A 24,869-nucleotide genomic window follows, 5' to 3' on the forward strand; every position below is an offset into this window, starting at 1 on the left:
TGAAACATCCTGTTTGAAATATTCTGGGGGTGATTGGGAGCTGTGAGCATCCCTGACCCACGCAGCATCTTCTCGGTAGCAGAATAACCCTGCCCTGCCCTGCCCCACCAAGGGTTGCTCCTTCCACCCACAGCTTCTCCCCACTGTTGCAGTTCCCCAGGCAGGCTGAGTACTTACCCTGACCAGCAGCAGAGTCCCTGCCCCAGCACACAGCTTTTCCCTGCAGCCAGGAGCTTACTGTGCAGAGGGCTGTGAAGAATTCTCTTTGAGTCAGCTCTCTGCATCCTCTCACTCCAGACTGCCTTTAAACTCTCTCTGCATCACTCCTCTCCCCTCGGTGCCTGCAGGCAGTGCCCTCAGCCCTGCTGCGCTTTGCAGAGGAGCTGCTCCTGGGCAGAGCTGTCTCTCGGCAGTGCTGCCTGCTTGCCATGAGCTCCCTCCAGCCCAGGAGCCCAGCCCAGCTCAGCAGCAGAGGAGCAGCCCAAGGCAGCCCTTTCTCTGCCCCCTCTGGGCTCCCTCCAGGTGTCCCTGGGGCTCCAGGGGAACCTGCTGGGAAACAGGCTGAAGCAATCACTGGTGTTCCCTCCCTGAGCTGGGGAGAGACACTTACTACCAGCACTGTTATTTCTCCTATGAGGAAAAGATTTGGACATGAGAATCACCTTTCCTTGTTCCATCCTTACACAGGACACCCAGACAGTGACAGGCAGGGAGCTCCTTTGCCCCTCTGAGCAAAGGGATTCAGCTGAGTCAATGGAGGTATCTCATCCTGGATATGTTGTCCTGGTGCTGGAAGGGGACTCGGCTCCCTCCCATGCCTGCCACAGACCCTCAGGAGGTGGGATTCCTCTTGCCTCAGTTCAGGTGTGCACCGAATAGGCACCTGCATGTGAGCTCCTCATCTCAGCTCCCTTGCTCATCAATGGAGAGGGATGCTAGGAGTGAGATGCAAACGTCTGGTTACATCTGAGGTGTCAGAGGTGGTCAAAGGTATGCGCAGGTACCTGCAAACTCAAATGGAGCACTTCGTAGAGACAGGGCAGCATCTGGAGGCATCCTCTTGGAGGGTCTTGGGAATTTCCTTTGGCCATCTGAAATGACAGCTGATGCCCAAATTTAGGGCAGCCAAACTCATTATGTTCAGGGCAGTTCATAAGAGTTAGTCATCAGAACTCTTGGGGCCCTGTGCCATAGGGAGAGCTCAGCCTCTCTCTTTCCTTTTCTCCCATTGGAGAATGGGGAAAAACCCCCACCAATCATCAGGTCTCTCTCTACATCCCTGGGTTTCCGACAATGAGGTTGGGGAAAATGCATCTGCAAATGGTAGAGGGGAGAGCTGGGGTGAATGCTGAGGCTTCAACCCTATATACATATGCAAGATGAACAGATAAACCAAGCATTTCCACCAAAGAAGAGGTAGTATAGGCACTTTTCATTTTGTCCCCTTTCCCACTGTACAACATCGGGATACCTCACTGCAGCTCAAAGCCTGAGGAGAACAACCATGCTAAGACTTTATCGGGAAAATAAATGTAGTAAAAATTCCACTGCCTCACAGAAGAGACTGCAAGAAAAACAGAGAAAATTCAGAAGTGCTCTCAGCCCTGCTCGGAGAAGGTGGAGGGAGACAGCACAAGTAGGAGTAGCTACACTTTAGACCAACCTCTTAAAGTCTCTTGTCCATCTCTTTGTCAAACGGGCAAACGCATGACATTTTACTTTTTTAATTACACTAGTATCACAAAAGCACGAGCATGTCTTTTTAGAGACCATTAAACCAGCAGATGGGATCTTCCTGAATAGCACCTTTCATGTTAAGTGGCAATCAAATGCTATCCACCTGCTTTGCATTTAGCTCAAAGGCAGCCTTGACCTCTCCTAAGTCAATATCCCTCAGTTATGACAGTGCGTACAATTCATCGATTCTTTGCAAAATCACTTCAGAATACAAATAACGTCACAGCATACTTAAATATGCTCTCCAATTCAACACTGTGTAACTTAGCTATCTAATAAATAGCGCAGAAAGCAGAAGCGGTCAAAATGAAAATCCTCCAGGTGACTGACTGCCTGCTCTTTGGGCACTTTCCAAAGCAAATATTCAAGTCAGTTGCCTTAAATCTTTTCACAACTGATCCACAACACATCTCTTATTTGTAGTTAGTGTCCCGTAAAGATATAACCATCACCCTTAAAAAATGACACATATTGTCAAAGAAGGATCTGAGCCATGTACAGTTCTCATGCACTACTTATCAGTGTATTTTTATTTACCTCTTTTCATGTGGATAAAATCAGACAGGCTTTCTTTGCAGCCGTGACAGGAGTCTGTATCATCATGGGAACAAAGGCCGTCACACCTTGGCTTCACTGCAACTCAGTCAAACCTCGCACTGACTTCAAAACCTAAACCAGACTTTTACCACCAGCCTTTGATTCTCATCTTGTGTCTCATAGAAACAGATTTTCCTCACACCTTCATAGACAGAGGACTAAAATAGAGCACTATTTAACTCTGAGACATGTGACGTGGGCTGCTGGATGGTTTTGGAAGTGAATGGTGATTGGGAAGCACAGTGTGGGTGCTTGAATTACTGCAGCACATAATAAACAGAGGATGAGTTTACAGAGGAACGTGACAGCCTTACCAAGTATTCATGGGTCTGCTGTCGTAATGTTGATGTCCCACGAACTCTGGACGGGCAATGAGTCCAATGCATTCAATGCTGCCCTTGCTCCGTGTGGCTAGTGGGTTTGCTGGTCATTACGTGTGGTTACTTCTGACTATCAGCTACCTAAAGTGGCAAGTAAATATGTGCTGCGTCTCCCAGTTGAGAACTTACTGGCCCTGTCTCCTCCCAGTGCTAGCTCACACCACCAGTAATAATGCTGGTCTTCTCATTATGCAGACATAAATAAATATCTCTCCTGTTATCTATCTGTTCTGATAGTTGTGGGCACCTACAGGGAGGCAAAACAGGGGTGCCGGAGCCTGTTGATCCAAAATATGCCCGTCTTCATTATGAGTATGTCCCTGCTAACAGAGGTACCAGCCATTCCCTCTGCTGTTTGGGGCACTTGCATCCTTGAAGACAGCAGTGATGGCAGATCGTGTGAGCGTCACGACTGGAAAGGACAGGTCCATCAATTCTGGATTGCTGGAAAAGTTCTTGCTCGGCTTGTGCAAGCCAGGCCAGCACCTTCACCCACTGGCTCTCCCCACTCGGAGGGGAGAGCTGAACCACTTGTGTACAATCCCACGCTGCCCCGACCCCACACTGGGCAAAGGGTGCTGCCCCGGGCCCCCAGGATGGTGATGTTTGGGACAGGAGTGTTGTGAAGGAGCCACCCTGGAAAGCCAGGGATAGCTGCAGGGCAGGCAAGGGGAGAGAGGGAAAGGGATGCAGTGCCCCTGCGGAGGCAGCTCCATCACGCAGGCTGCTCTAAGCCCCACTCCAGCAGGACTGCTGTGCCACCAGGCTTTCCCAAAGGAGAGCAACACCCCGGTGGTCAGGCTGTTCCCTGGGAATGCCCCTGCCTCTGGGCTCCAGCTTGTCCCCAGGGCAGCGGGAGAGCCCCAGGTGTGCAGGGTGCCCCAGGACTTGCTCCTGCCCGGTCCCCCAGCACTGCCCACCTCTGCCAGCTGCTGGGGCTGGAGGGGAGCCCAGGCATCCAGGCTGCTTTAACCCCCACCAGAGTCTCCCTGATCGGGCACTCTCGTGAAGACCAAGCTTGCAGAACGGGTTCCTGGTGCCACGGGCCCTGGGCAAACACGGCTTATCAGAGATGCTGCAGGGACAAACATCCCTCCTCTTGCCAGGGCAGCTCTGTCCCCACAATTAGCTCTGAGTGGCTGCCTGCAGACAAGCGTCTGCTTCATTGTGTCCCTCTGGACAGCCGCGTCCTGCTCAGGGACAGCACTTGCCTGGGCCAAGGATGAGGGCATTGAAGGGACATTTGGTGAGCTGTGGCCAAGTGCCAGCCAGGAAGAGGTCTGGAGCCAGAGCCTTGTTGGGGACAGGGTTACTGGGACCCACCGGCTGCGGGCAACTCTGCAGAAGTGGGACCCAGGTGGTCTTGGTGGGCACAGTGGCCCCAGGCAGTGTGTCGTGGTTTAACCCCAGCCAGCAACTAAGCACCACGCAGCCGCTCACTCACTCCCCCCCCACCCAGTGGGATGGGGGAGAAAATCAGGAAAAGAAGTAAAACTCCTGGGTTGAGATAAGAACGGTTTAATAGAACAGAAAAGAAGAAACTAATAATGATAATGATAACACTAACAAAATGACAGCAGTAGTAATAAAAGGATTGAAATGTACAAATGATGCGCAGGGCAATTGCTCACCACCCGCCGACCGACACCCAGCCCGTCCCCGAGCGGCCAAAATCCCTGCCCCCCCCTTCCTAGTTCCTAAACTAGATGGGACGTCACATGGTATGGAATACACTGTTGGCCAGTTTGGGTCAGGTGCCCTGGCTGGGCATGAGAAGCTGAAAAATCCTTGACTATAGTCTAAACACTACTGAGCAACAACTGAAAACATCAGTGTTATCAGCGTTCTTCACATACTGAACTCAAAACATAGCACTGTACCAGCTACTAGGAAGACAGTTAATTCTATCCCAGGTGAAACCAGGACACAGTGGCAGGGTGAGGGCCAGGGTGGGCGTTAGTCCTGTCTGATCTCTGCTCTGGGGGGGCCATGGCTGGGGACTGGACCAGTTTGGGGCCTGTAGTGCAAGGGAAATGGGGTGGGCTGGAGCTGGGCACTGTGACCACCCCAGCCCTTCCCCCAAGCCTCACTCTCATCTCCCAGTGCCCAACATTCACCAGTGCTCCCCATTGCCTCCAGTGACTGAAGATCCCAGCCATCTGGCTGTCCCCATTGCCCATGCCCCCAGTTGTCCTCCCGCCTCCTGGTGTTCCCAAACCCCGGGGTCCCTGGTGCCCCAAGAAGAGGGGTCAGTCCCAGCCCCCTGTTTACCCAAGGGGCTGGAGAGGGGTCAGAGATGACTCCTAGAGACCCCTGGTTTGAGGCTGTCCTCATCTGTGGGGGAGTCCCAGAGGGAAAGGCTGGCCTGGGAGGGGATTGGCACTGGGAGATGGCAGTGCTGGGAGGTGAGGGGCACTGGGAGATGGGGAGATCTGGCTTTGGGGGGCTGTTGGGAGGATGGTTTTGCGCTGGAGCAGTGGGTTGTCACCGTAGGGTGTCCGGCTGTGAGAGGCTGACTGGCTGCCCCCCCCTCACCACCCCCAGGTGCCTGGGCCCTTCCACATGCAGCTGCCCCATGCGGGAAGCCGGACCGATGCCAGGGAAGGTGGCTGGATCAGTTCCGAAGGAGGGGGCAACTGTGTGCCAGGGGCAGGCTCCTTGCCAGGGCTGGTGTCTCTGCCAAGCCTGGCTTTGCCCTGGGGGCTCTCGGGGAGGGGGGAAAGGAGGAGTCCCGGGAGGGATAAATCTGCCCCTCACCTTCTGCAGCTTCACCCAGCACTCGCCACACCACAGAGGAAGATGAAGGTCGCCGTGCTCAGCCTGGCCCTGCTCTTCACCATCCTGCTGTGCATGCCAGAAGATGCTCAGGTGAGTCCTCAATGCCACGGGGAGAGGCTCAAGGCTGGGGAGGGCTCTTGGCTGCAGGACATCAGCTCTCCTGCAGAACAAAATTATCGTGGTGAGCACGAAACCCCTTGACTTGGCCTCTCCCTTTCCCAAGCATGGAGCATCCCCAGGCTCCCCTCACCTCCAGCCCTGGGCAATGCAGCTTTCTCCCTCCCACAATTCCATCTCTTCCCTCCACTTCCCCCGCAATTAATCTTCTTGTGCCCAGAGCCCGAGTTCCTTGGGAAGGTTCACCACAAACTCCTGCGAGGACCCCCACCAGTGTCTTGACTTGGTGCCCCCCCCATCTCTCCCTTTTGGGCCTCCCCATCCCATCCTCTTGGTGCCCTCAGACATCTCCTCCCTGGGATCTCCTCTGTGTCCTATCTAGGGTCCCCAAACGCCCTCCCGTTGATTGTTCCCAATGCCTTTCTTTCAGCCTTTCCCCTCAGTCCTTTGCCTTTCATCCTGTCCACCGCGGTATCGTCCCCAGACCCCCTTCCTTGAACCCCCACTGCCAAACATTCTTCCAATCCCCTCGTTTCTGTCCTCTGCAGCCATCTTCCTTCTGCTCCCACCACCCACCTCGCTTGAAGTCCCTGTGTCCCCTCCACTTGAATCCCACGCAGGCCTGCTCCTTCAGCACCCCCAGCCCAGCCCCTTGGGGTCCACTAATTCACCCCAGTGCACTGTCTGGGGGCCCCCCCTCAACCTCACCCCCATCCTCTTTGGAGACCCTGAATTCCCCACACTATCCTTGTCTCCATCGCCACCCCTGGTCCCTGCCTGAACAGGTATCCCGGGGGAAACTTGGGGGAATGGGGCTGGGGGGAGCAGAAGGGATTTTCCCGCTCAGACCAGGGGGAAGCCATGGTCCTGGGGGGGGCTGGGGACACCTCTGCCCCACCTACAGCCCCATCAAGGTCCAATCCAGATCACTCCTTTGCTCTCCTTCCCTAGGCACTCCTGGAAGGAAGTGGAGAAGTTGAGATGAGGGTAAGTAGTGGGGAGGACTTGGAGGGCCTCCAGTCTGGGGAACTGGAGGGCACTTTGGTGCTCCCATCCCCTGCTGGGACTGGGGACATCCCAGTGAGCTTTCATGCTCTCTCTACAAGAGGAGTCAGTCGGATTTAGGAACAAGGTTCACTGAACTGAACTAGACCACTTCTGCTGGCCCCAGACCTTCTTCCTCTATGGCCACGACACTCCAGGCCATACCAGTGTGCTCCAGTGCGCCCCAGTGCAACCCCAGAGAACACCCTGCACCACAGTGCTTTCCCAGGGAGGGCCCCTTCCCCAGGGCCCCCATTGCATTCCCATCCATCCCATTAAAACCCAGCACACCCCAGTACACAGCCACACACCCGGGTGGGCCCCCTCCCCAGGACCCCCACTGCTTTCTGTGCACCACCATACGAGCTCATGTAGCCCATTTCTCCCCAGGGGCACCTTCCCCAAGGATCCCTTTGCTTTCCCCTGCCTCCCAGTACACCCCAGTGCACCCAAGCATGTCCCTAACCCTCCCTTTCTCCCCAGGCTCCTCTGACCGAAGAGGAGCTAAGACTTCTTCTGCAGCGGAGAAGCGTGCCTGTAGCTGCTAATGCCCAGGTGAGCAACATAAGTAGCTGATAGGCCAGGACCAGGTGCAAAGCTTGTATAGGTGCTTGTGAGGTCACTGGAGACTGAATACCTCAACTACCAGTAGATGGCAAATAGGGGGATATGTGCTTGTGAGGTCACTCTTGGCTAGAGTAGCTGATAGGCCCAGAGCAGGCCCGTGGACTGTGTAGGTTCTTGTGAGGTCACTGCTTCCTGAATAGCTGACAGGGCTGGAGCAGGAACGTGGATGAGAGGAAATGCCCTCAAGTTACGGCAAGGGAGATTTAGGTTAGGTATTATGAAAAATTTCTTTACCGAGAGGGTTGTCAGACATTGTTATAGGCTGCCCAGGGAAGTGGTTGAGTCACCATCCCTGGAGGTATTCAAAAAGCAAGTGGACGGGGTACTTCAGGACATGGTTTAGTGGGCATGGCTGGTAGTTGGACTCGATGGTCTTGAAGGTCTTTTCCAACCTAAATGATTCTATGTGGTTTGTGCGGGTGGCTGTGAGGTCACTGAATCCCAAGTAGCTGATAGGCCAGGCAAAGGCCAAAAGCTTGTGTAGGGCGTTGGGAGATCATAGTGCCTGAATGCTTCATAGGCCGGGAGAAGGCCCATGGTTTGTACAGGTTCTTATAAGGTCACTCATGCCTGAAGTAGCTAATAGGCCAGGGCCAGGCTTATAGATTGTGTAGGTGCTTGTGAGGCTACTGGTGCCTGAGCAGATGATAGGCCAGGAGCTGGCACATGGCTCGTGAACATCTTTGTGATGTCAGCGGTGCCTGAATACCTGACAAGCCAGAAGGAGGTAAGTGGCAGTTGTAGATGACATCATTGTGGCTGAGTGGCAGATGGACCAGGAGCAGGCACATGGCTTGTGTAAGAGCTTGGGATTTCACCGGTGCTGGAGTAGCTTTTAGGCAAAGAGCTGGCATATGGCTTGTGTGGGAGCTTCTGACGTCATCGAAATAATATTTAGGCCCCACCAAAATGCAGCTTTTTGGAAGAACCATCATCAGTGGAAGCCCATACACAGCGCACGCATACACGTGACACCATGTTTAGACACCATGGCTAAACTGCGAGAAGGACTGGAAAAGCGAAAAAGAGAACGGGAGACGCAACAAAACTGGTACGAATCATGGTTCAACCGTTCGCCGTGGTTAACCACCCTGATATCCTCCTTGATAGGGCCAGTCACAATAATCCTGCTGACATTGATTTTCGGACCCTGTATACTGAATAAGCTCGTGTCGTTTGTCAAAAAACGACTACAAAGCGTTAACATCATGTTTGTAGAGCACCAACAAATGCTTTAACAATGTATTTATTTAACATTGTCCCTAATAATTTCCTGACTTACCCCTTAACTTCCTTACTTACCTGCCTTAACTAACTAATTTATGGTGTTTATAGTTTTTAATATAGTTTTCTACTTAGATTTATAATATATATTACATATATTTTTTAAGACTTTTTATAAAACTAAAAATTTTTGCTAATTATATTAATATAATTTTTATAACTAATTTAATTAATTTAACTAATTTAACGACGCATAGGGAGGGGGGAAATGTAGGTAATTAGGGCCTGGCGGTCGGAAGATCTCGCGTTGTACGAAAAGTTAGAGCCCCTCTCCTAATGACCAATAGTGTTTAATTTACGATGTAAGCAGACGGAAGTGGCGTCGTAAACCAAAGGTATATAACACTGTGTCGACCACTAATAAACGCAATTTGCTGTCCACCACATTGGTGTCCGCAAGCTGATGGACGGGGGTCGCCGTTCCTGAACCAGGTCGCCACGCCTGCACGCCAGGCGACACGTGTGTGACAGTGTAACTTGTGAGTGCACAGAGATGGCCATGGGAGGGTGTGAGGTCACATCCCCAATGGCACCCCATGGCCGTGGGGCTCAGTACAGAGCGGCCGCATGCATCAAAGGGGCATCATGAGGGACGGGATGCGCTCAGCCCCGTGTCTGCGAGGCCGAAGGAGCAGCCCCTGCAGCCCTGGCTGGAGCAGTCGGGGTAGGGGTGGCTCGGGGGCACCGCAGGGATGTGCCTGGGCACGGCGCCAGGAGAAAACCACAGACTTCCTCCGGAGCGCGGGGAGCTCTGCGAGGTCACGTGGGCTGTGGTTTGTGCACCTGCAGGCTGCAGCTCCCGAGCCACCCGCGGGGAATAACGGCCCCTCGGTGACATGCCGAGAGTCAGGGACACATTTGAGCCTCTGGGCTGCATGTCTGCTGCTGGGCAGGGACATGTCCCAGCTCCATCTCCGGCTTCTGCGAGGGACCCACCATGGGGCTCTCCGGGGAGGGACGAATGAGCCAGCACTCGTGGAATGGAGCTCTTTCCCTGGCCAAGGACCTTTCCCAGCTGCTGCTCCCAGCAGAGTGGGGTCTGAAGCAGGGGCAGGGGCTGTTTTCTTTCTTCCTGACACAGCCCCTGGTGCAGTCTCAGCCCTGTGATTCCCATGGCACAGGGGTGGCTGGACACTCGCACCCGGGTCTCTTGGATGTGCCCAGTGCAGGAGATGCTCAGTGCTCCTAGTCCACATGGCACAGTTCAGGGGGTGAAAAACCTGTTCCCCCCCCACAACTGGCCCTGTCTTGTGACAGCCCCCCACCACAGTGACGTGACACCTGTAGCGGAGCCATCTCTCATATATGGTCATGAATGGCACTGGAGAAGTTCATTGGAGGGCTGGGCTGTGTCGGAGGGGAGATGGCTCCCGATAATGTCTAAAAAGGTGCTGCTGCTTCGATTGGCTCCTCCTGTAGCTGGGTTGGCATTAGCAGAGATATATAACCCTCCCATTGCTGTTGTCCCCGTGAGTTCCCGGGAGCCGTGACAGGGAGTGGGGTGCAGCAGGGCTGCGCCGGCAGGGCAGGACTCTCAGGATGGGGACAGAGGGACTGGTGTTCCCGCAGGTGCTGTGGCTTCTCCTCTGGGTCCAGTTGAGCAGGGGTAAGTGCCGGTTCCCTCATCCCACTTCCTGGGCCCAGTGGGGTCATGGGGATCCCACTGGGAACGCGGTTCCTTTCCAGGCTTCCCTGAGACAAGGGTCAGAAGGTGTTCAAGCCCATGGACCTTCTGCCTTTCCCTGGGCCTGTCTGCATTTATGGCAGCCCGTGCCTGGCTGCATTTATAGACACCCCATCCTGGGTTACCCTTTTGGGACCCCTTGTTCCCCAGTGCTTTACCCTTGAGGCTGGTGGTTTCCCAGCTGGTGATGGCAGCACTCAGTGATCCCCAGGGCACAGTCAATCTCTAGGGTGCCCTGGAGGGTTTGTGTGCTGCTCGCTGCCCCCAGGCTGCAGGGGAGCCCCAACCCCAGGAAGGCAGTTTGTGCCCCACGGAGAGAAGGGGACAGGGCTGTCTGCACCCACAGGTGGCAGAGAAGTTTCCTTCCTAGGGGCCCTGGCCAAGCGCGGGGGCTGGGCTGATGCCAGGGGCGAGGAGGGGACATGCGTTGGGGTTATCCTTGGGGTTGTCTCGGTGCTCCCTGAGGACATGGAAAGCTCGGGGTGTGGTGTGGGTTTGGGTTGTGCCAGGGCAGGTGGTGGGCAGGGGAAGGTGTGGGCCTGGGGGCACGGGGCTGTGCAGGGTGTGCTGGGCTGGGGAGGAGATGGTGCCCTGGGCAGGGCCTGGGGGCACAGTGTGGAGGTGAACATGGGCATGGGGCTGTTGGAGTGGAAGGAGGTGCCAAGGGCTGTGAGATGGTGAATGGCCCAGCAGGGCTGGCGTTGGGCACTCCCAGCCTGCACAGCCTGTGGGGAGAGGAGGGGCTCCCACAGTGGCCGGGGGACAGCGTGGAAGGGGGAGGGCTCCCATGCTGGTGCCTGTGACTCCGTGTGGGAAGGGGGGCTCCCAGACCTGCAGTCTGGGGCTCGGTGCTCTTCTGACTGGTCCCATGTTGGTGTTTGAAGGAGCTGCGGAGGTGAGGCTGGAGGGTGGCAGCTGGCGCTGTGCTGGAAGAGTGGAGGTGAAACAACAGGGCCAGTGGGGGACTGTGTGTGGTTTTTACTTATGGGACATGAAGGATGCTGCAGTGGTTTGTAAGCAGCTGGGCTGTGGATCTGCTCTTGAAGCTCATGGGGAAGCACACTTTGGGCCAGGATCTGGCCCCATTTGGATGTTTGGCGTACAGTGTGATGGCACCGAGTCTGCCCTGTCTGACTGCAGAGACACAGAATGGATTCGAGAGTACTGTGATCACGGTTTGGATGTTGGAGTGACGTGTTCAGGTAAGGGGCCAGCCCATTGCCTACCTTTGTGGCCAGGACGGGGGAAGGGACCTGGCTGCACCCTCAGGGAACAACGGAGGGGTACTGGAGCAGGTCCTGGTGTGGCCAGGCACACTGCCGAGCTGTGACAGTCATTGCTGGTTTCCCTGGTCCCTGAGGAAAGCCCCAGGTGAACTCTCCACTGCCTGGCCTGGGCCGTGGTTCAGCCCACCCTCCATCGGAGCCTCCGGCTGGGAGATGAATGCCATGCCCTGCTCCGCAGTCTCCTTTGGTTCCCATCTTTCTCCTCCCATTCAGCCAGGACCTGTCTGGCAGCACCGAGGACCAGGTCTCACCATGGCAGAGGCAGTGAGAGCAGCTCACATGGCCGCCCACAGTCCTGAGGAAAGGCCCAAGGTGGCCGGGGACTTTTGGGTTGTGTCCCCTGGCAGACATGAGTTCCCCAAAGCAGAGGGGCTGCTTAGAGGGGAGGAGTGCTGGGCTGGGGCAGAAGAACAGGGTGGCCCATGGCCACTTCATTCCTCTTCCAGGCTCACCCCATGAGAGCCAGCCCACAGGGAAACAACCCTGTGCAGACAGTGTTGACCTGCTGCCCAGCCTCTCCTGCCTACCCCAGCCCCTGCCTGCCCTGTGCCACAGGGGATTTGCCAGCACTTTCTGGTTCTCCTTGGTGCCCGTCCTTGCACTGGGAGCTTGTGTCAACCCAGGGCTGCTCCTTCACCCGCTCTCCTGCCCTCTACCCAGCTGTTGGCAGGGGATGTGCACACCTGGCAGCGTACTCTGGCCCTGGCTGAGGACCCCCTCCCCAGTCAGGTGCTGGAGCTGGGGGCTGGTGAAGACAGCGACAGCAGGTACACCTGCACCGCCTCTGTGCCCTGTCCCCTCTAATAGCAGTGCCCCGATGGCCCAAGAACCACCTGGGAATGGGGTGCATTTCCCGTGGCTCCAAGGGGTTCCTGAGCCTGGCTCCGAGCTTGGTGGTGCAGAGCAGGCTGTGGCAGCCATCAGTGCCTCGGCCCACCTCCTTGGGCTCAAGTGCTCTGGGTGCTGCAGTGTCTGGGGCCGGTGCCAGGCAGCCCAGGGTCTGCAGGATGGCACCAGTTTGTATGAGCGGTTCCTGCAGCTGGGAGTTTGGGAGAGGAGGCAGCCCCCGAGAGCCGTGCTAATGCCTGAGGAGCAGCAGGAGGGCTCTGGTGTGTTTGTGCCATCGGCACCCAGTGGGAGCTGCTGGGATGGTTGTGGGGCTCTTTGCCTGCAGCCACTTTGGAGATTAGGTGGTCTGTGGTCAGGTAACTAACTGCCAGAGGCCTCTGGGAACTCACGGGGTCTTTGGTTGCTACAGGATTTGTCCAGCTGGTTGGAGGCGACAGCCCCTGCTCAGGACGAGTGGAGATCCGTGACGGGGACCAGTGGAAAACCGTCTGTGACTCAGACTTTGGTCCCAAAGCTGCCATCGTGGTCTGCAGGGAGCTGCAGTGTGGCACAGCCCTGCCTGTCGCTAGGGCAGCTCACTTTGGAGAAGGGGATGGTCCCATCTGGGACAGAGAGCTGCAGTGTGTGGGGAATGAATCCCTTCTTGCTTCCTGCCCCAGGGGATCCCCAAGGGATGAGCCCTGCTCCCATGCAAAGGATGCCGGTGTCACCTGCACACGTAAGGACTCAGGGTGGGGTGTTCAACACGGGGGGTGTGCTGAGGATGGGAGAGCAGGGCAAGGACTGTGCTGGAAGGGAGGACAGAAGGGGTGATCATAAAATTATGGGGTGGTTTGGGTTTGAAGGGATCTTTAAAGTTCATCTAGTCCAGCCACCCCTGGAATGAGCAGGGACATCTTCACCTAGATCAGGTTGCTCAGAGCCCCATTAGACCTGACCTTGAATATTTGTCTGCAGCCCTAAAATTGTGCAGAAGGAGGAGAAAGGAAAGGCGTCCATTTGGCCTCTCCTCTACCTCCCGAGGGAGCAAAAGCACAAGTCTGTCCTTTCTCACCCTTCTCTGTTCCCAGAGTTCACAGGGTTCAGGCTGGAGAATGGCAGCACAGCGTGTGAGGGGAGGGTGGAGGTCCAGGTGCTGGGGACCTGGGGCTCCCTCTGTGCCTCCCACTGGGACCTCTTGGACGCCCACGTTCTCTGTCGTCACCTTGACTGCGGGTTTGCCGAGTCCATTCCCAGGCCAGGTCAGTTTGGGAGAGCCACCCACCCCTTCTGGAGAGACTCATTTCACTGTGATGGGACTGAAGGGCACCTGGGGCAGTGCCCGGTGACTGCTCTGGGGGCCTTGTGCTCCCATGGGAACGATGCTGCTGTCATTTGCTCAGGTGAGTGCTGCTCAGGGAAAATGCTGCCTTAACTCCATTTGCCCCTTGGGTGTGACGTGGCCACCCAAAGCAGGGGACCCCATGGCAGCGTGAGTGTGAATTTCTCCCTGGAGAAACCCTGGCTTCACCAGCAGTGATCTGGAGAGCTTTGTCTGCTCAGACTGACTGCTCTGATGTGGGAGAGCCGAGTGCTGAATTGGGAGAGGTGTCTCTGGCCCCTGGGGCAGCAGCTCACGCCTCGGGGCCACTGCCAGGCCTGGGCTCCTCTGCTCTTGTGCTGCAGGACAGGTCAAGGACAGGGCTGTGGGGCTCTGCTCCGTGCCTCTGGCTGCAGACAGCCCTGTCCTAGCCCCACAGAGTCCTTCTCAGAGCCCAATCCCACACCCGCAGGGGCTGCTCGGGTGCCCCCAGCAGCAGCGGCAGCAGCAGCAGCAGCAGACCTGGGACATGAGCTGTAGAGCAGGGTTGGGCCCTTGCTTCTAGTCGGCGCAAGTCCCAGACTTGTCCTGTTTGATCGGAAAGGCCCCTCTCGCTCTGCTCCCTGCCAGGGACACAGGCTCCCAGCCCATGATCCCCAGGGATGCAGAGGGGCAGAGATGTGTGTGCCGTGCCCTGTGTCTCAACGGTGTCGGTGTCAGCGCTGAGGTTCGGCAAGGCTTTTCCTGGCACTGCCTGTCCCTGGGCAGCTGCACTGGTTGCTTCTCCCTCCTGTGGGAGCTGCCCCATCTGCCTCAGCAGGGACGTGTTGAGTGGCTCTACCCCACCAAAAGCAAAGACAGTGTCTTGCTCAGGGACTGGGAAACAAATCCTGTGGAAACCTGCTCCTGAAGCTCACTGCAGAGGGCTGGGGCCAGGCGGGTGAGCTTCAGGACACTGTGAGGTCCCACAGCTTTGAGAGGCACTGCAGGTTTCTGGGTTCTCTGCTGCTGAGGCTTGGGGCATGGCTGTTCTCCCCAGGCCCAGCTGAATCTGCATCCCTGCGGCTGGTGGGTGGAGGGAGCCGGTGCGACGGACGAGTGGAAATCTTCCAGAATGGGACGTGGGGCAGAGTCCTGGACGACCAGTGGGACATGCAGGAGGCCAGCGTGGTGTGCCGGCAGCTGCGGTGCGGAGAGGCAGGGACAGCCTACAACCCCCCGAAGCCTCAGAGAGGGACGGGTCCCGTGGGGCTGCGAGGGGTCCGGTGTGCAGGGCACGAGGCCAACCTGGCCCTCTGCAACACCTCCCTGCCCGAGAGTGCACCGGCGGCAGGGGTTGCAGAGGACGTGGGAGTCATTTGCTGGGGTGAGCGGCGCTGCACGGGCCCCCCAGGTGATGGGGTGGGTGGGCAGCCGGCCCCTGACAGCAACTGGGGTTTCTGCCCACTACAGGGAGCCGGAGGGTCCGGCTGGTGAACGGGTCTGGGCGCTGTGCTGGGAGAGTGGAGGTCTACTACCAGGGAATCTGGGGGACTGTCTGTGACGATGGCTGGGACCTGTCTGATGCCGCCGTCGTTTGCCACCAGCTGGGCTGTGGAGGGGCAGTGGAGGCAGTCGGCTCCGCTCAGTTCGGGGCAGGTTCTGGGCAGATCTGGCTGGATGGCGTGAACTGCTCTGGGGCCGAAGCTGCTCTCTGGGACTGTCCTGCCAGGCCCTGGGGGCAGCACGACTGCGGGCACAAAGAGGACGCGGGAGTCATCTGCTCAGGTCTGTGGTGGGAGCTGTAGCGGGAGCCTGGCTCTTGCAGAGGCCAGGACACAAGGAGAGACGGGCATGGCCAAGGCTGTCCCTGGCTGGCTCTGAGCTCCTGCCCGAGCATGTCCTGTGGACATCCATGCACGGGTACCGTCAGTCCCACTGCGGGTCGCTGGGGGTCTCAGTCATCCCCAAGGGTTATCAGGAAGGGCAGGGGTGTCTGTCCATCAGGGACTTCTCTCTGCCCTTGGGTGCAAGGGGGACGTGCTGGCCCTGGCCCTACCCAGATAAGGGCCTGGGGGGTGCAGAAGTGTCCTGGCTCCCACTGCCCCAGACCAGCCTGTTCCCCCTTGGTGCCTTTCTCCCCAGAGTTCGTGGCCCTGAGGCTGGAGAACAGTGATGGCTGCTCTGGGCGCCTGCAGGTTTTCTACAACGGGACATGGGGAAGCATTTGCTCCAACTCGATGACTCTCGCCACGGTGTCTCTGGCATGCAAGGAGCTGGGCTGCGGGGATGGAGGATCCCTGGAAACACAGCTGCCTTATGGGAGGGTGTCTGGCCCTACGTGGCTGGATTACGTGCAGTGCGGGGAGAAAACCAGCTCCTTCTGGCAGTGTCCCTCTGCTCCCTGGAACCCACAGTCATGTGAAGACCTGCGAGAGGAGACCCACATCACCTGTAATGGTAACTCTGAGCCACCTGGGCACCCCAGTGCCACCCCAGCTCCTGTTCCCTGCTGGGTATGGCCAAACATAGAGAAAGAGCTTGGAGGGGCTTTTCCTTTCCATGTCAGTCCCTTCTGCTGCTGGTGGCAGAAAAGTGATCACAGCCACACACGTCCAGCAGCAGTTGCCAGCAGCACCTTGGGGAGGCAGAAGCATCTCCAGGTGAGGTCTCAGAAGAGACAAGACAGGGTTCAGGAGAGCCTCCCCTCCACAGACACGCTCCTGCTGCTCTGTTAAACAGGGACCTTTTGGGGCTGAGCAGTCGGGGTCCCCCCACAGTCCTGTGCTTGTCCCCTCAATGACCAGGGTTCAGTTGCTGCCGCGATCGAGATGGCAGAGGGAGGCACAAGCAGAGCTCAGCCCTGCTCTCTTCTGCACGATCTCCCAAACCAGCCCTTTCAACGCAGTGTTTCCTTCTTCAGGGAGACGCCCAGAAACGCCCTCGATCCCACTTTCCCCGTGCCCCAACTCCACGAGCTGCACAGGTAGGGAGCTGCTTGTCTGTGGATGCTTCTTGTCTGGCAGGGCTCTGCCTGCTGTCTCCGTGCCACGGGAGGTCTTTGCCTTCTCCAGACAGGGAGAAGATTCGTGCCGTGGGAGGTGAGGACAGGTGCTCGGGCAGAGTGGAGGTCTGGCACCGTGGCTCTTGGGGGACGGTGTGCGACGACTCCTGGGACATGCGGGATGCCGAGGTGGCGTGCAGGCAGCTGGGCTGTGGCCCCGCGGTGTCTGCCCTGCATGAGGCTGCGTTTGGGGAGGGGACGGGCCCCATCTGGCTGGAGCAGGTGGAGTGCCGTGGGACAGAGCCGTCTCTGCAGGACTGCTGGGCCCGGCCTGGGGATGGCGGTGCTTGCCGGCACAAGGAAGATGCTGCTGTGAACTGCTCAGGTGAGTGGCAGGGCTGGGACCCCTTGCTCAGGTATTGGCAGGGTGCCGGGGAAGGCCTTTTGCCCCCTTCGTCCTGGCATGGCCCGTAACCTCCCAAGAGGAAGAACATTTCTGCGGAGTGCAGGAGCCTGGTGCCAAGTGGGGAGCAGCCTCGGTGGAACTGGATGTCTTCTGGCCATTGCCCGTGCGGCCCTGCAGCCCCAGGGATATCCCCTGGGCTGCCTGTGCCATCCTGCGTGCCACCCGGAGCAGAGGCAGTGAGCCCTATCCTGCCCTCTCTTTGTAGCACCACAGGAGAGCCAACTTGGGTGGGATGTGCCAGGGACATACACAGACACACATGTGCTGTGTTGGGGGAGAGGATCCCCGCTACCCGCACACCCACCCTCTCAGCCCAGCTCTCCTTTTCCTCCTCTGCAGCTACACCCAGGACAGCAGCAGTCCCACCCCGAGCAGGTAACTTGTCTTCCCCCTGCGGCTGGGTATCCCCAGGGCAAGACTGTGACCCACAGCTGGGTGGAAGGGGCTCCTTGCTGGGGTGTGAAACTCCCAGGAGAAGGCACTGGTCTGGTGGTGAGGGGGGTAGGGAAGGTTGTCATTTACTCATCGGGGTAGAAGCTTCTCCATCGCTCATCCCTGGGGCCCTCCACGCCCTTCTTCCTTGTGTGATGGGGGTCAGGAATGGTGCTTTTCCTACCTCACCCAGGCCTGGTGCTGGCCTTTCCATATTCTTGCCCACACAGATTCCCCCCGGGGCCGTCTGAGTGGCAGCGGGAGAGTCTCAGTGCCCGTCATCATCTGCATCATCCTGGGGGCCCTTCTCTGCCTGCTCCTGGCCCTCCTGGCTGGGCAAGCACTGAGCACCAGGGCTGGGGGCAGAGGTTGGTCTTTCCACAGCAGTCCCAGGAGGAGATACCTGTGGGAAGGCCTGCGGGGTGTCAGTGAGGGGCACAGGCAGAGTTGGGGGTTGAGACCGTGTGCTGCCACCTGTCCCATGCACCACCCCATTGAGTGCCTGGCTGTGGGGCACCAGCAGCAAGGGGTGGAGAGAGCCCAGAGGCGGGGGGAGGTAGTGATGGGGTGAGGAGAGAAATGGCAGAGCGGGGCTGGGAGAGATGTGAGCAGGGGGGAGATGGCCAATGCTGGCAATGCTCTGGGTAGTGCTGGGGGGACTCTGGGACAAGGGAGATGATGGGAGGAGTGCAGGGCAGAAGGGTCCATCCCCGTGGTGTCAGGCCCAGATAATCTCCACGGCGATGTTGCCCTCACTGGGGATGTGGCAGCTGTGCCTGGACAGTGCAGTGGGGCTGTGCCGTTGGGCCAGTCCTGGGCTGGCCCAAGAAACAGGTTTGGGGCAGCGCAGTGTGATCCCATTGCCCCTCTGCCTGTCCCTCTGCCAGCCCTACCTCTGTCCCCAGGCTCCAGGAGTGCTCAGGAGCCCTTCCCTGAGGCCCTGTACGAGGAGATCGGTTACAGCCCAGTGTGGGAGAAGCAGGCGAGGTTTGGTCACTCAGGTGGGTGTGGGTCCTCCCTGGAGGCACATCTGCAGGACCCTTCCCCCTGGCCCCAACCCCAGGCTGATTCCCTGAAGCCCCCCAGCCCATGGTCCCTGTGACACTGGGGCCACGTGGTCTGTGGGGAGACCATCCAGGTCCTGGGCCTGGAAGGGGAGCTTTCTCCCAAACAAACAGCTTTGCCTGTCCCAGCGGGACATCCCCTCTCTTCCTGCCCCTGCACCCTAAGTGAAACCTGTGGAGTGAGGGAAGGGGCTGTCCTAGGGGAGCTCTGGGAGCACCTTTGAGACAGGGTTTGCCCCAGGGAGGCAGGTTGATTTCCCAGCCCTCCTCCCCACGCAGCCCCAGCTCTGTGGGTCCCCCTTCCCCAGCAGCACTGACCACGAGCCAGGTCAGTGGGGCTCACTTCATTATAGCCACTGTGCATCTCTGCAGGCTCCTATTCAGAGGAGTCCCTGACCCAGCTGCAGCCCTACCCTGGGGTCAGCGAGGAGGAGGATGGTCTGGGCTCAGCACCAGGTAACAGAGGCAAGAAGGAGTTGATCTCCCTGAAGACATGTGATGGACAGAGGTGTCACTCCGTGTCACCGCTGGAGATGGGGAGGACATGGGGGTCTCCTGTGGTGCTGCCAATACCCGTGTCTCAGCCCTGTGTCCCTGTGCATTGTCACTCTGCTCTGCAGGATGTATCTTCTCACTGTAGCCAGCTCCCCTCTCTTTTCAGATGTTCTTGTCCCACCCAGAGGTGACCCAGCGGATGGTTATGATGATGCTGAGGAGGTTTCTGATCCCGTGGATGATGTTGCCCCTGGGCAGGGAGAGAGGGAAATGCCCAGGAAGCCAGAGGAGGGAGCAGAGCCCAGGATTGCACCCGGAGGTGAGAGGGAAATTTAGCACTGCTGGTTCCTGGGGTGCCACCCCTGGTGCCACCCAAGTCACTGCTGTCCTGAGACCCCAGCCTGCTGTCCCAGGAGTTTTCCTTGGAGGGTCTAGGTGTAGGAGAAGGAGCTGAATGTGGTGAGGAGCAGGGAGGAAGATGCTGTACAGACCCCATGGGCCAAACTGCATTGTCCTGCCTTGCTGCTTGCAGGGGCCAGCCTGCGCTCCTGGAGAAGTGCTGGGGTCCCTGGAGCTGAAGGAGACACGTGGCCCCTGTCCCTGGGGAGCATGGGCTATGATGATGCTGAAGAGGTGTCTCTGGCACATCCCCCTGAGGACACAACGGCTGTGACACCGGAGCTCTGTGCACAACAGTCCCAGAGCCCCAGGCCGTGAGAGCCCATCCCTGCTGTGCAGCTGGGTGCAGCCAGGAGGGAGAAGAGGTCTGTGGAGCTGGCAGAGCCGTGAGCACCTGGGAACCATGTCCCTTGGCCCATGGGCAACAGAAACCGCCTGGAGTTTCCTCTATTTTTATTCCCGTTTTTATGATGTGCATCATCTTTGTTCTCAATAAAAGTCTCTGGGGGCTTTGACCTGGAGCTGGTGCTTGCCTGCCCAAGTGTCAGGGCATCTTCCTGAGACTGATCAGGAGGAGCAGAGAACAAAGTCATGGAGGTGGGGAAATGGGCATGTCTCAGGGACAGCAGTCTTGGGGTCAGGCTGTGGAGCAGCGAGAGCCCATGGTCCCTGGGGAATAATCCTGCTGACAGAGACATTTCCATCCTACTGGCCACAGGCAGTTTCTAGTCAAAATGGCTCTCTGGTAGGTCCCGTGATGCACCGCAGTGGGAGCACCCATTTCCTCACTCTAGGGTTTCCCAGCTGCCCTGAACACCCCAGCCAGCCCCAGGGGGGAAGATGGCCCATGGATTACCTCCCACCATGGTTAGGAGGCAGCTCTGCTCCCCACTGCCCCAGCACAGGCTGCAGAGCCGCTTTCTGGGACACACGGGGCTGGGATTCCCTCTCCTCATGCTCTGCCAGGCCCCCAGTCTCCATGAGTTGCTCCTGCTGTTATAAACGCTCGTGATAAATTGGAGGAGCCAATTTGTATTAAATAAAAGATTGAATTTATTAGCAAGCGATAAAAGAGCAAAACAGCGCTGGGCAGCCGGGGAGACAGTGCTCCGCCACAAGCTCCCACCGAAACTGGGGAAGAGTCTCTTTATTTATACAGTCTTTTAGTCCCTGATATGTGACGGCTGGCTGGTATCTTCGGTATCTTGTGCCATCGGTTGTTGGGTGGTCGCAATCTGCCTTCTGGTGGTTGTTGGGATGAAGGCTGAAGTCTTCCTCAGCTGTTCTTTAGGTGACTCTAGTCCCATTCATGCTAATCATCAGTATGTACTTGTCTACTCAACTGGATACTTATGGTCTTAGATAAGTGAAGAATGTCCCTACCTTTACAGGTTTTAGATAAGCGAAGAATGTCCCTACTCCCACATGTGATTTCATGAACAAAGTTAACCCGTTCATTACAGGGGGGATGGGGGCACCTTTCCCTCAGCACTGTTGGAGGGCTGGGAGGATGGATAAAGTATCCCCAAGAGATGTGTGCTGCAGCCAGAAGCCATGGTCCTGTCCCTGGCCTGGAGAAGGGCTCATCTGGGAGGATGCTCACGTGGGCACATTTCCATGGCCAGGGAGATTTTGTGTCCCTCCCCTAAAAGAGGCACTGCTGAGAGCAGAGCCAGGGTCCCTCTCCCTCGGCTGTGGCTTTCACCTGCCCCAGCACCCATGGGCAGAGAAACCTCTTATGCAGGAACCGGGCGGGGAGAAGGGTTTGACACCTCGGCAGGACCTGGTGCCCAAACTGCTCTCCCTGGTCCTGCTGGTGGGTCTCCACACCCCTCTGGCACTTCCCAAAGGGCTCCTCTGCTGCGGGCTGGAAGGTGCATTGGCTGGCTGTGGCAGGGTTCCCTGCAGTGCTGGAGCTCAGTACTGCTGCAGGCAGCAGGATCTGGCCCTAGAGGAGAAACGGGGAGGAGGCGGCTGTCACCAACATCCTCTCCCACTTCAGCGTTGCCCCATTCCCTGCCGGGAGCTCCTCCACCCCTGGGGTGATCCTGGGGGGATCTGGGAGAAGCCCAGGCACACACATCCCTCGAGCCCCATACCCCAGAGCCTTCCTGCTGGCAGACCCCATGGGAGAGCAGCATTCCCAAAGTGAGACACCCACGGTGATGGGTGACATACATGGGCACTGCAAACACAGCCTCCATCCCCTGGAAAACTCCGATGGGGGCAAGCTCCAGCCCTGCATCTCAGAGAAGTAAGGTACAAAAGTGAAGTAAAGAAGGGGGGAGTGTTAACTTCTGAACGTGGGATGGTGGGGACTATGGGCAGTATGGACACTGACATGTAGACTCAAGGAGCCCCAAGTGGGGACTGGGGAGAGGAACCCAGTGCCTGTCCTGTGCCACCTCACTGCCAGCTCTGCCCTCCCACAGGGGTAATATTTCTCCCTTGCTCTGGCACCTGGCAGGCATTTTCCTCTTCCTCCTTGGGGAGATGAGCCACAGGCCTGTGTGTGCTTGAGGGGGCAGCACGCCTGAGCTGGAATAGCCTGTTTCATGGCATTTAGGGACCTGAGCAGTCTGGCCCTGCAGGCTGGGTCCATTCTCTGCAGCAAAGCAAGATTGTCCCAAATCTGTGGTTGTTCCTGCAGTTCCTGAGGACCTGCCTGAGGGGGGTCACAGTAAGACCCCAAGTCTCAGCACTGCAGCCCTCATGCTGGGCAGAGCTTGGCTGTTTAAAGCCCATAGGAGAGCAGCCTTATTCCTCTGAGTTTTGTCTCACCAGGGTGCTGGGCACCCTGCAGTGAAACTCCATGTCTCATGCCCCATTTTGGTTGTGGGTGTTATTGCCAGGGGAGCAGCCGAGGCACCATCTCCTGGCCCTCCCTGCCTGTGCATGGCTGTGGACAGACCTGCAACTCCATGATCCTACCAGCACAGTAGTTACGGAGTATTGACGGAGTCACCAAACACCCCAGGAACAAGAGGTGGGCACCAGCCCCACCAGTCCCACCTCTGCAGGGCTGTGCCTGACCTCAGCAGATCCAGGTTCCCTGAGCTGAGGCTCTGCTCAAGTCAGCGGCAATGGTGGAAGGATGGTGGAGGGAAAACTCCAGCTGGGAGTCCCACAGCCCTGCCCATGCTTGTCCAGCCCAGACACCCTTACCTGCCGGCACAGAGTGCTTCCCAGGTGGTATGGGATCTCCACCTGGAGACAGGACAATCTCAGCCCCTTAGCCCTGGAAAGCCACCAGGGCAGTGTGGCTCTTGTCCCAAAGGACACCTATCCTGGGCCAGCACCCTCACACCACATCTCCCAGTGCAGCCAGAAAGGATTCCTTAGCGTGCTGCTGCTGTCTATCCCCTCCCTGAGGTCTCCTCCCAGGCACACTCTGCTGCCAAGCATTGTCCCTGGATGGTGGGTGGGGTGGGTCTAGGATGCAGGGCAGTGACCTGGGCTCAGGTCCAGCACAGCTGCCTGCTTCTCCTCCAAGAAAGGGCTCAGCAGAGGCAGCCCACACAGCCCTCCCACAGCCCTGCCCACGTCACAGCCAAGCCCTGGGTGGGCAGGGCAGGCCCTCAGGGCCTGGGGAGGAGCAGTGCCGGGGAGAGTTAAAATCTGCAGAGAAACGATCACTGACATAGGCCAGTATAGGACAGCCTGTGGTGGGGAAAGCCAAGGGCTTTGGTAGGGCTGGGACCCAGAACTGAGGTCCTTGTTCTCTTGGCTAGGGCTGCTGACTTGTGGGCTGAGTGGTCTCCATGTATGTCAGCCCTGGCATGATTGCCTATGTGAACACCCCCTCCATCTGCTCCCCATCCCTGGATCTGGTGGTGGCAGTGCTGTACTCACTGGTGCCTCCAGTTGTGAACCCTCACTTCTATAGCATGAGGAACAGGGAGCTCAAAAATGCCCTGAGGAAAGTGATATCACGAACATTTTTCAATACCAGTAAACTTCCAGTCTTTTTCCACAAGTGACTGCCATACTAGGCCCATGCTTTGTTTTATTATCATTGTTGTTATTGGTCTTTGGGGTTTCATGTTCGTAGACCAATACTTGGACTTTCTGTACTTCATGTGAAGCATGGACTTCTTCTGTCTCACCTGGAAGATCATATAAAAATGTGTCTTTGTAACACTGGGTCCAAGCTGACTCCCTCGTAGCATCTCTGTAATGAAAAGGGATCTTCCCTGTGCACTGCCTGATGGTAGGGTTGTTTTTCCAAGCCTTGTGTCAGGAACAGGCCCGAGATACTGCACCTCAAAATGGTTTATTGATCCATGGTTTTAAGGGCAAAAAGCTCATTGTCATCTTGTGACCTGCTAGAGGGGTGGACTTAGGACTCACCTGTTGGTGCCTGGTGACAGTGGAGATGATGAGTGGTCACTGAGGTACAAACCCAGTCCTTTCCCACATGTGACAGGGCAGAAGACGCCTTCCAGGAGGGGAATCTGTAGCTGCCTGGATATCCCAGGGTATCTCCATGGGCAGCGTGTGCCTGGAGTGTGACTGGAGCTGCACAAAGTGAGAGATTGCCCAGGTGGACTTATGCAAAAGTGTTAATTCCAGGTATTGACAGGGAAAGGAGGACTCTGCAATCACAGGGCAGGCAGTGGGAACCCAGCTGGCATGGGGGAAGGGGGCTGGAGAGATGCAAGAGCTGGCTGAGGAGCTCCAGGGCCAGGACTGTCATGCTGCCCTGGGGCGTGGGGCTGGTGGGGGCAGAGAAGGGGCAAATGCAGTCAGTGTTGGGGATCACCTATCATATGAACACAGAAGAGCCAGAGAGTGAGTGGCCATACAGCCCAACCCTGAGGAAGGACCTTTGCTGCATGGTCACCCCTGTCTTCCTCCAGGTCTCTAGGATACCCAGCTCTGCTGCCATTACTAATACAAAGGGAACCAGTTTCCTACCAACACTCGTTACACATCAAGTCCCATAGCTCCTGCCACAGCCAGACTCTCAGCCAAGGCCATTCTCAGACACCTCCACCTAGATCAGGTGCTTGTCTCCACAGATTTTGAAAATCTCCACTGATAGAGATCTCACCAGCTGGCCTGGGTCCTTGCTCCAGTGTTTGGCTCTGAGGGATTTTTTCCAAACCCCGGCTTTCTCAGCCTCTCCTTGTGCACAATGTGCTCCAGGCCCCAGCCATCCTTCTGGCCTCTGCAACTTTCTCTCCAGTCTGTCAGGGTCTTCCTTGTGCCTGGTGAGCCCAATACTGGACACAGCAGTCCTGCGATTGCTGTCCTGTAGTGGGTTAGCCTTGCCCAACACCCAGACACCCACCCAGCTGCCCACTCACACCTCCAGCTCAAAAGGACAAAGGGAGAAAATAAGATG

General features: G+C 57.3%; 1 protein-coding gene across 1 annotated transcript; it reads left to right on the forward strand.

The window, feature by feature from the left end:
- Nucleotides 1-5,513: 5,513 nt before the first annotated feature.
- Nucleotides 5,514-20,005, forward strand: LOC142025978 (scavenger receptor cysteine-rich domain-containing protein SCART1-like). Its single transcript, XM_075018727.1, is given in 19 exon segments — nt 5,514-5,582; nt 6,561-6,596; nt 7,137-7,208; nt 11,354-11,450; nt 12,205-12,301; nt 12,345-12,643; nt 12,793-13,101; nt 13,454-13,765; nt 14,723-15,049; nt 15,136-15,450; nt 15,808-16,122; nt 16,586-16,648; nt 16,737-17,051; nt 17,472-17,507; nt 17,795-17,932; nt 18,470-18,565; nt 19,001-19,084; nt 19,290-19,442; nt 19,656-20,005. Coding segments are annotated over 19 exon segments (3,390 nt in total). The 3' UTR covers nt 19,913-20,005.
- Nucleotides 20,006-24,869: the final 4,864 nt, after the last annotated feature.

This window comes from Buteo buteo, chromosome 31 (assembly GCF_964188355.1).
Source record: "Buteo buteo chromosome 31, bButBut1.hap1.1, whole genome shotgun sequence".
NCBI lineage: Eukaryota > Metazoa > Chordata > Aves > Accipitriformes > Accipitridae > Buteo > Buteo buteo.